Source organism: Poecilia reticulata, linkage group LG1 (genome assembly GCF_000633615.1).
Source record: "Poecilia reticulata strain Guanapo linkage group LG1, Guppy_female_1.0+MT, whole genome shotgun sequence".
In the NCBI taxonomy this organism is placed as follows: domain Eukaryota; kingdom Metazoa; phylum Chordata; class Actinopteri; order Cyprinodontiformes; family Poeciliidae; genus Poecilia; species Poecilia reticulata.
The window spans coordinates 21,485,918-21,497,463 of NC_024331.1; the positions used below are offsets into that span (position 1 = coordinate 21,485,918).

General features: G+C 39.4%; 1 protein-coding gene across 2 annotated transcripts in view; it reads right to left on the reverse strand.

Moving 5' to 3' along the window:
* Positions 1-983: 983 nt before the first annotated feature.
* pcdh7a (protocadherin 7a) overlaps positions 984-11,546 on the reverse strand; it is a 58,943-nt gene continuing 48,380 nt past the window's right edge. For both annotated transcript variants that reach the window (XM_008416969.2, XM_008416961.2), the window contains 2 exons: positions 10,076-10,277; positions 984-5,732 (listed from right to left, as the gene is read on the reverse strand). In XM_008416969.2, the coding sequence (XP_008415191.1) occupies positions 5,194-5,732; positions 10,076-10,277 (741 nt within the window). In that variant the 3' untranslated portion in view covers positions 984-5,193. The remainder of the gene's footprint in view (positions 5,733-10,075; positions 10,278-11,546) is intronic.

Here is an 11,546-nt window from a genome sequence, read left to right on the forward strand (position 1 = left end):
GCTCAAACAAGATAACTAATCTGATTACGTGGAACATCAAGTTGTGTCAAGTCTCTGATCATATATGTTTTTCTTTTGATTTACTCCTGTTTTGAATAGCGCCTGTGGTCTTGGGATAAAGGATGTGGAATGGTGTGGCTTTGCCATTGGAGGGTTTATTGTTTTTTCCCCCCTATATTTTTAACTTCTGGTAAACTTATTCACTTCAAACCACCACTCAGCAAATGTGTTGTATGTTTAACTCCAACGGCCGCTGATTCATCAGCTAATCATGTTGGAATGCCTTTGCCCTACAGTGGACAGGGCTCTAAATAAGCTAACATGTATATATTTTGTACAACATTCAAATTGACAGTCTGAACTAGAACCCGTGAAAGAGCAAAAACACAAATGCTTTTGAATAAACGTAAATAAAATTAGGCAGAAAGGACTTAAAGATCCACCCACCATCCGAAAAGGAATTTCCAATTCCCTTAAAAACGTACATAATTGTTAGCTGAATTAATAAAAAAAAAAAAAAAAACTAGGCCATCCAAGGAGTTCTATCTTCAGTTTCTAGAATCCTGCAGAGCAAAGTGAGGGAAGCTCTTGCATACTAAGATTTAGTACTGTTATTGGGTTACACCCGCATTGGATCTGTAGCACATATAAGATGAAATTTTCCAATATGTCTAAAAGATCTATTGCAGTTTGCCTTTTCTGTTGATCAAATTGTGTGCACGATAATGTGAGATGAATAATAAGGTGATATTGAAGCCCTGTTTCCTTTAGGCACGATCTTTCCAACATCACTGAAACAAAAGGCAGATATGCCTGACTTTTTTTTTTGTATTTTATTTGAGACTTCAGTCTAAGTCAATGACTCAAGAGCTGATTTGACTTGAAGCAACTCTCTCATTGTATTCATTAAAATTCAAAACTGATTGACTGACAGCATCTAAGAAAAAAAAGAGAAAAAAAGAGTAAGAGAGCTGTAAGCCAAATGAGTGTTTGAAATTTTTAATGCGAAAGTCAAACTTGTACATGATTCATCTTCATTACCAAACCATTAATTTGCTCCTCCTCCTCCTCCTCTTCTTCTTCTTCGTCTTCTTAATCATCATAGCAAATGCAATTAGTTCATTATGTACTTACAGGAAGGGAGCAGTCAAAAAAAGCAAAAAATGAGACAGTCCCTTAAGATGAGAAAACAATGAAAAAGAAAAGAAAAACAGTTTTTCTTCTGATTTTTTTTCTTTTTCTTGAGTGCAGATTTGAACCTTAAGCATGCCATCTTCTCTTAGGGGTTTCCAGACAGTCTTTCTACAGTGTAGGTTTTCTATGTACAAGGCGAGGATAAAACAGCAGGAGAAGACAAGATAAAACGTTTTTTTTTATAAAAGTCTTTGTGGATGACAGATCTGAGTCCGCTCTGTTTTTCCTCTTTGTTTTCCAGTAGTCTAAAACATATTCAGGTTTAAACGTGCAGTATAAAAAGAAAATGGACACACTCACACAGTTTCATATACAGCAAGTTCCATGAAATCCAGATCGGACGGGGTTTGAAAAGTATCATCGTGTAACTGCCATAAAACAGTAGTCTGAAGACAAAAGCGCTTCTTAGATAACTCTTGTTTTTTTTTTTTTTTTTGTTTTTTTTTCTTAAAAGGTATCCCGAGTGTTTTACTTTGCAGTGGGGACCCTCGTACACCTCGTTCCAGGAGTCCACTTTGCAATGTGAAGTCTCTACAACAGAGTCTCCAAAGCTTTCACATTTTTTTGGTTCTTCTTTAGCGCAGTCCATCAAGAACAGAGCTCTTTAAATCAGCAATACTGGAGGCAGGAAGGTGTGGGGGGGGTGTTGGAGGTAATGAAGGCTGGGGATTAAATAGGTACGTCAGTGGCCTCAAAACTCCAGATTGTGCAGTTCCGTAGTACATTACAGTAATAAAGTCTGAAGTATGTACAATTTTACAAGGAGTTAAAGTAGAACATCTAAATTACCCTCTTAAAAAGGTAAGATGTCTTTGCACACCTGAGTTTGCTGCTGTTCATTTTTTTAAAATCTTGTCTCTTTGTCTAGTCTGATCCAAAACAACCAGATAAAAAAAAACAAAAAAACATAGGAGACAGACTTACTGGCAGTTTCCACCAGAGTTACATTCGCCCATTCAGACATTAATGAGATCAGTGTAGATCGAGGGAGGAGAGGAGAGGAGAAAGGAAACTCATTAAGACCACAGGGACGACCTAACCCTATTATCCCTATCACGCCATGGAGCCACACACACACACACACACACACACACGCTCACACACGCTCCGATGATGGGAATTAAGAAGCGTTGGCCTCGATCCACACCCACTCCTCTGTACTATGCAGCCGAGTGTGTCGGAGAGGCTGCCGCAGTAGATGACGGGCAGGCCGGGACATGAAGGAGTCTGTTATCGGCACAGCAGCATGGGCGTGTTCAGGTCAGAACGTCGCTCTCCCGCCGCACAACATGCTCATTCCACCCTCTGGCACACCCTTCCTCTCAACTCTGAAAAACTCAGAGAGAATAAAGGCCCAAACAAATTGACCCGACTGCAGCTCAGTTCCTCCGTCCGCCATCATTATCTCCACTACCCCCTTTGTAAGCACAGTCATTTAGTACAGATGTATCCAAACAGTCGTGCTGCCAAAAAATAATAAGCACAAGCTGTATCTTTAAAAAAAAAAAAGAGAAAAAAAAATATTTTCTGTCATGCAGAGTTTCTTTTTCTTTCCCTAATATACCTTACAGGAATTACAGAGACGTGGTTCTTTTACATGAGTCCTACTTACACTATGCGGAATATCTCTAACTCCAACGGTTTCTATCGTTACTTTAAGAGTAGATGCCACTGGAATTCTCTTTAATCTTGGCTTGCGCATCAGTCAGAGAAAGAGAGAGATGGGTAATTATTTAAATACGTTTCATGTTTAAATACTGGCTGGAGAGGAGCAGGCAAAACGCTACAGCTAGTTTGATGAGGCAATGCATAAGAAAAAGAAAAAGACGTGGAGGAAAGCACAAACACACATGAACCGAGCGTTTCGCAAAAATCTCAGTTTTGTTTCTTTCAAATGAACTTGATTTGTGTACGTTTGTGTCTCTTACATGATTTTACTGCATGGAAGTGAATGCAGGTTATTATAGACTTTACCTTAAAACTTTTCACCCTACATGAGCTCTACAAATGCTCTGCATGAGCTCCAGGGTACATGCTAATGTGCTAATGTGTGTACACTATGTGTTTGCAACTGCATGCTTGCATGTGTATATATATATATATATTCATATATAAATATGTGTGTGTATGTGTAGATGCAAAATGAAGTTGGCACCTATGTCTACTCTGAAACTACGGAGAGCAGCAGAAAGAGAACACTGCTGCTTGATCCAATGCACACATACAATATATACATACAGAGTGGGAGTGAGGGGAAAATCATAAACATACGTCTTCACACGTGGCAGAATACTCTGGCACTAGAAACACGCGATGACAACCTTGTATTGTGAGTAGTTACATTTGAAAAAGTCTTGTCTTGCTCTGATTTTCTGTTCACACTGTAAGAATCTCGGGGGGCCTGGTTAACACCCCACACCTCTGTTATGATACATTTAGCTACAGTGCATTACAAACCTATTCATACTCATTGGACCTTTCCACATTTTATCACATTACAACCTCAAACCTCAATAGGTTCTTTTAAGATCTTATGTTATAGACCAACCAAAAGTAATGATGCATAGATGTGAATCAGAAGGAGAATAATACATATAAAAATCTAAAACTGTCACATTTGTATTAAGCAACCATTATTCGAATGCCCCTAAATAAAATGTAGTGCAAACAATTGACGTCAAATGTCAACCTCATTAGTCCATCTGTGTGTTATTCACTCTTGGCAGAGTGTTCTGGTATTGATGTGAAAAGCCGTTTTTGCAGATTCTCAACTGGATTTATGTCTAGACATTGACTGGCCTCAGTTCTTACTTAGAAGTACGGAAAAGGGCAAATTAATTCTTTTTCATCCGGAGAAACTTCAATTAGCTGAACTTGATTATCATTTTACTCAGATGTGGTAACAATAATGGAACTCCTGTTTTTCCCAGACTGCATAGGAATATGGTTTGGTCAAAACTATTCCATTGTAACTGACTACCTGTTTGGATTTGTGGTTTTATACTTGAAAGTGAACCTCAGCACCAAACTCAACCTGCTGTAGGTTGTAAGACACTTTTCTTCCTGGATTTCCCCTCTATCAGCTCAATCCATTATTATCAGCTATGGCCAGTTTCTCTGTTTCTGCTGAAGAAACACATCCCACAGCATGATGCGTCCATAATGGCGTGTTCAGGAAGATGGAGTGATTTTTAAAGTAGACCGAAACGTCTGATCAGATTTATATTTTTGAAATTGTATATCAATCCATCTACTTCATATTTACCTGCTACTTTATAATGGATTATCACACAAAAAAAATCCAATAAAATCCATATAAGAATGGAGTTGTAACAGAATGGAGTAAAGATCAAGGAGTATGAACATTTTTGCAAGGCACTGTAAAGCATGTTTGATTACTTTGAATTAGATCAAGTCATTGCGAAAACACATTTTCTTCTTGTCTATTTTTTTTTTTCCCCACAGGAGGAAACTTCAGTTGTCTCTTAGCTGGGTCAGACCAGACGAGTCCATTTCTGGCCTGATGAAGCCTTAGTTTGTGTAGATGCTCCAGACATTTAGAGCATCAGAGTTCACATAGGCTTCTTCACATAAATACATATACGGTCGAAGGGTCAGGCATGCATTGGATTCAGTAAAAAAAAACAAAAAAAAACTGAAGAAAAGATTGTTTTCCTCCGCGTAGACACACACAGTCATCGCCTGTTAGGTAGCTTTCAGCAGTTATATATATATAAAAAAAGTGTTTTTGGAAAGAGTTCCCAGTCCGAGACCTGATCAATCACTTGCTTAAGTTTAAGTGCTGATAATTGTTAGTACGAGTCTTGAAGTTACAGTTTGATTTTAGCTTTTTGAAAGCATCCATTTGTCATTTTTCACATCTTCCAAGGCTGAAAAGACCAACCACACCGACGACTTGTCAGTGCAGCTTGGAACCTCTTATTTTTTTCCAACACACAAACGTAGAAGTTTCATGAGGACTGTACCACCTATAGGCTGTTACAGATAGACTTCCCGGCGTGACAACGTGAGGCATGACGTCGTCTTGTAGTCCCCTCCAGTCCGCGCCAGTGGTATGACCTCAGGTGGGTTTTGGCCCTCGCCTGCCTCCTCCTCGAGCTGGCGCCTCCCAAGGCCCGCACCGCTGAACGTGTCGTAGGATGCGGAAGTCATTTTGCGGTTGAGAAGATTCCGGTTGTGGTCGCCCATGTTTCTGTTGCGGTCTCCACGGCCCAGGGTGCCGAGGGGGTCCCCGTTGGCTAGGGGTAACCTCTGACCTTCTCCTCCGACCACGACTCCAGGCTCCGAGCTCCCTGCGCTGCCGGCGCTCTCGCTGTCGCTTTCACGGTCGTTGCCACGGAGATTGTTGTTGTCATCACCTGGAGCAAAGGTAGAGAGGCGCGGAGGGTCGCTACCGTGCCGCTGCCTTTGCCGTGGCGAAGGGCGGACAGGCATCCAGCATGTGTCAGAGTGGCCGAACTCATCGCACTCCCTGGTGCACTTTCCAGTTAGTGCTACGTCTGGAAGCTGTCTAGCATCTGGAAACAGGAAGTGGATAACAATGGGTAAAAAAAAAAATAAAAAAATTTAATATTTCACTTTGCTATCCCAAATTAGCAAAACAAGTTGACAACCAAATGGAAACGGCTGCAGAAAATGAGTTTACAACTGAAAAACAGATAAAAGAAAACAACTGATAAAAACAAAGAAAAAGATTAGACTGAGGCTATTAGGGAGGGGAGCCTGAAAGGAAGAAAATATGCTGTCGAAGCAGAATGCAAATTGCTGACTTCTGAGGAATGTTAAAAAAAAAAGGGAGAAAGCAGCTGCGATCAGCACTACACGAAAGGTGAAAGGTGAGGTCAGACAAAGCAACCATCAGAGCCTTGGGGAATGTAATTATCAGCTTTCTGAATGGTAAAATCTACACTTCTGTACGTGTAATGTGAAGGTTACATATTTCAAATCCCATGTGAACCCACATCCCATATAAAAGATCAACGAGGACACCGGCGACTGGACGGGGATTTTCTCAAAGGAATGAAAGGTTGTGGATTTTTAAACCAGACATTTTTACAGCGGCCCTTCACACCCGTGTCAAAATGTGAAGCTTCTGTGGTGTAAAAAAAAAAGAGCTTCCCCACCTTTTTATGTGACATCCTACTGAGTAGTAGGGTAAAAGATGGAAAATTAAAAAAAAGGCATAAACCTTTAAACTAATACTTAGTAATACTTAGTTATATGCAAACTGATCCAACTTTGACTTTGTTCTTGGTTTATCTGGAAGAAAACATTTCTGCAAAATGAAATCTCCAGGTGTGACTATAGTTTCCTAAAACTGCGTCAAAGACTGTGCTAGCGTCTCAAGAAAAATGTATTGAAATGCCTACAATTTTAAAAGGTATTTTTGGTGGAAAAGCGCCATACCGACTCTGAGGTAAAGTGGGGACAGCATCATGATCTGGGTTTATTTTTCTGACGTTTTTTTTTTATTAAGGTGGATAAAATCATGAGCAGTTCCAAATATCAGACAGATTTAACCCCAAACCTTCAGTCGTGCTAGAAAGCGGAAGCTGAAGAGGGATTTTATTTTTCATCATCACACCAAGTCAAAGCAAACATCCAAATCAACAAAAAAATGACTTCAAAATATGACAAGAAAACTGTGAAGTCACCTTAAGAGGTCTGTGGACAATATAGGTCCTCACAATCCCACTGTTTTGGAGAATCGCTGCAACCAGGTTATTGCAAGTATTTTATTCGACTATTTTTTTTCTTAAGAAGCAAGTTGGTTTCACAGGATGAGTCACGCTGAGGGTGGATAAAGGTTTCATCTTTTACACCAGGAATTTTTAAAGGGAGTGTACTTTTGTGTATAAAGAAACTGAGTAACATCGAAGCAAAACTTCCTCATTTGGTATTCACAGCCGATTGCTGATTTTGAAGTGGGTTTTTTTTGTTTTGTTGTTTATTTGTTGCATAATTAAATAAAACACACTTGAAACTAAACATGAGATCGTGGGCATCCTGTTATCCAGACACTCTAGCTGAATTAGGCAGACTGGGCCTTTTGGGAGAACGTTCAGGAATTACAGTATAGGGTTTTAGTGACAATAAAAAAAGATGTTTTTTACATTAAAATGGGTATTATTAATTAAGAGGAAAATATTACAGAAATATAAATTTTTAAACCATTAAATTCTGATTACTATGTAGGTTTTTAAGACTGCAGTGTGAATACGCTTGGTAATGAAGTGGCACTGTGGTTGTATTTCTATATATTCTCAGTTATACTTGGATTGTTCATCATTATGTAAGCAACAAAAGGTCTCCTATCTCCCTCCCATCCTCTATATGCTATTGAGCTGCTGCGCTCACTAGAGAGTGCAGTCATTGCAACTTTAACTGTGTAGATTCAGCTGCACCTATATTTGGAGCGCTCCTATATATTTATCATTACGCAATGCAATAATGCAATCGCTTGTCTTCTTGCAGCAAACTGGTACTTGACTTTTGTGAGCCACTTTATTGGGTAAAACACAGCCGAGAGGTTAAATGTCGCAGCTAAAAGGGCTCCAGTGGGAAGACCGTGCTGGACAATACTTTGTTTCACAGTAAAAGAGAAGCGCTGGCTAATCTGAGCGTATGTTTATCCCCGACAGAAAGAAACAATTAAACAAAGCACTTATTCTGGGTGATTTTAGCAATGGTTTACTAAATTGCACCACACAATGCCTACACTGGCTGCCATTTTGTGTTAAAGCTGTTTTATATGGATTGGCTGAAGATGTGCAGTACTCTCATCACTATAGAAAATGGATATAAATGCTATCAAATTTTGTTTTTTGGTTTTTCTCCAGGCAGCAGCTTTAATGATGCACACATATTGTGATGCGTTTTCAAACTATAAATTGGATTTGCATAGCTTGGGATTTGTTCTTTATTGAGACTGCAAGGAAAACATTTAAAAACAATTAAATTAATCTAACCATTCAATGATCCATTACTGCTCATCTGGGGTCAGGTTGTAGGGGCCGCAGCCTGAGCAGCACGAGGCACCTGGCCCTGCTCCTCCAGGAGATTCCCCAGGCTTTTCCAGGCCAGCCAAGAAACATGTTTTATTTGATGCAATATTTAAATTAAGTTTTTGCGCTCTGACTGAGAGACCCGCATTAAATATAACTGACAATTTTCAACAAATGCATATGGTGTCTTGCAAAAAGTATTCACTCCCTTTGAACTTCACAGTCAACATTTTGTCTGTCAATGTATTTTATTTTGCTCGGCCTACGCAAACGTGTGCATAATTGTGAAGTGGGTTATAAAATGTTTTTTTTTTTTTATGGTTTTCAGGGGTTTTATATTAAAAATCTGAAAAGTGTCATCAGAATTATATTAAGCCCCCTTTATTCTGTTACCTAATAAAAAAAAAATCTGCCTTTAAACATCGCTGGACGTTGCTGAAAGAACAGAGCATTGCATAGGATCGAACATAACCCAATGCCGTGAGTGGAACAAAGATGTAGAAGAAGATATTCTGGTGACAAACAAAACAAAACTTTGTGATCTATTCAAGCCCTGTGTCTGGAAACCCTGGACACCAACCTGTAGTCCCTTCCACCAAACGTGGTGGCAACATCAAGTTTTTCTTTTAAGCAGGGACAAACAAACCGGTCAGACAGATGGGAATTAAATACAAGACAATGCTGGGAAAATAAAAAATATCAGAAGCTACAAAAAGTTTGAGACTGGGTTCACCTTCCATCGCCACAGGAGCCATTAAAATAAAGCCAGAGCCACATTCATGAGTTAGAATGATCCAGCCAAAGTCTTGACCTAATAATTTTTAGCAAAGCTTGAAAATTGATGTTTTGCAGACTACATGCAATCTGACTGACCTTGAGCTATTCAAAGAATGGGCAAAACATTTAACCTCCAGATTTCCCAGTAGAGAGTTACCCCTGAAAGATGTGCTGCTGTATTTGAAGGAAAAGGCCAGTTTAGGTGAAAGGAGTGTTTACTCAGGGCAGAGGGAGGATGAATGAGTGATAAGGGGCTGATTTCAATGCATGGACATTTTTCAGGTTTTCATTAGTAGGAAAAAAATATTTTGTGTTGATCTCTCCTAAAAACCCCAATCCCTAGAAGAAAAAAATTGAAGTTTGAGGTTGTAGAGTGACAAATTATAAAAGTTTTTCTGAAAGGCATTTTAAATATTTAAAACATTTTGCCTTATGAAACCTGTCTTCTTCTGACCATGAAAAGAAAACTGTCCAAACGAAATTCAAATTTTGATTAAAAAACACACAAAAAACATGATTTTAGTGGAATAACACTGACCCCCCTCCCTCCAACAATTAGTCAGCTACCATGGGCATGGTGACCTTGCTGTGCTGCCACAGCTCTAGCTTTTTTTAAGACTTGCAGTGAAAAAAGGAACAAAGGGAATTTTTTTTTGTCATTGACAGAGAGGCTTAAGGCCACGGATGAGACTCTGGCACAAGACACTGCCGCACATTAGCTTTTCTAAAAATCTCCTCACATAATACACAGAGGCCTTGCTCACACAGAAATCCTGATGTGCGGTGCTTGCAGACACACAAAGGACAACTGCTTTATAGTGTAAAACACATTTCCACCAAGAGAGAAAGAATAAAGACTCCTGGGACCTTGACAGCAAGTCAAGGTTCCAATGAAAGTCTTTCTCTGGGTTGTTTCTGTGTGTGTGATAGAAAGAGAGTGTGTAATCAAAATATCTCTAAGCCTTTCTTGGCATAAAGTACATAGCCTTGAGAGGGGAAATATTTCAGTGAATGTGTTTGGCAGCGTCTTAAGCTCAATTTTGGCAGAATGGTTAATTATGTTCGGAATGCCAGTATACCGTTCTCTACGTGCTCCTCCTCCCCCACGCTGCCCTCCGGGGTTGTGCGCTCGTAGCCTTCTTCAGGAAGCGGCAGAGCTCCCAGCCGCGGTCCCGACGAACTCTTGCTGCTTGGTGTCTCTGAGTCTTCCAGGCCACTGTCATAGCAACCACCGTCCTGAGGTTGGCTCACGACCGAGAAGGTCACCCGGCGAAGGGTCCCCTGCAGGCAACGTACAAACACAATATGGGATTAATCATCTAGTATTCCTAATCTGAGATTCTAAATCTGAGGATTAGACTGTTGGGCAGGGTCCACAAAGACATATTGAGATTATCTGATCATGTTCTCCTTGATTATGGGTTTAGCAGCTACAATGCAGTGTAATAGGCATCAACCAATCACAGGGGTCTATCAAAGTTTTCTGATGCCTTTTAATCCCAGTTTAGATTAATGCTGCTGGACATGTCTGGTGTTTACAAACCGCTGGCCTGCCCAGAAGATTCTTACATTTGATCTGGATTGGTGTCTAATCGTGACAGCTGCGTAATATGGAGTCCACTCTCAAAAACACTTATTTTGTGCTCTACTGAAATAAGTGAAGACAGATAAACGATGAGCGTTTTGATGCTGTTTAAGTTCCCTTTGGTCAGCAAATGCAGCATAATGTGCTGATGTTAATGAAAAGCCTCGTTTGTGTTTCTGAAACTCAAGTGTTCAGAGATCCATAAATCAATCTTCTGTAAAAGCTTAATCGTATTATGGGTGAGAAGCACCATCACCGGTTCACCATCATAGCTCCAGCTCATGTACAAAAAAGACATATGACCAAAGACGATGTGCTCACACTAAACGGCAGTTTTGCATACATTTGGACCAAGCAACCATTCAGAAAAAGAGCATACAAACAAACTCATTTTGCCTTTTAAATCATAATTTTTTTTGAAAGAAAAAATGTATTTACTGCACTTCAGTTTTACTCCCCGACCAATCAGATATGCTACAAATTATAGAAGTATAGTATTTTTTATATTTTCAAAAACAAATTTGAAAACCTGGAGTTCTGGAAGAAACCCCATGTGTATTCTAACTTTCTCCCATAGTTACACGTCATGCGCATCTTAAGTTGTTGACACTTTAGCGTTAAATTCTTCATATAGCACAACTCTGCAGTTTACAGTTCTGCGTGACATTTGATTTCCTCAGGCAGTGAAGTTTTTCACGATTAAAAAAAGTATCTGAAAAGCCCAAAGTACCTGGAGAAACTCCACAAATCTATTAGGAGAATCTGGAAATTTTGATATGAGAGATATCTTAAAAGACATGGTTCCACAATATAGGCAATATAGGGGTTACATTTGCTACTATATGAAACAAAATTATTTGTTTTTAATCATTTACAAAAAACATAAAAAAAAAACACAAATTCTATTTCCATTGTTTTTACTTTGAGTTTTAATTTGGATTTCTTGATTATTTCTCTCTCATATA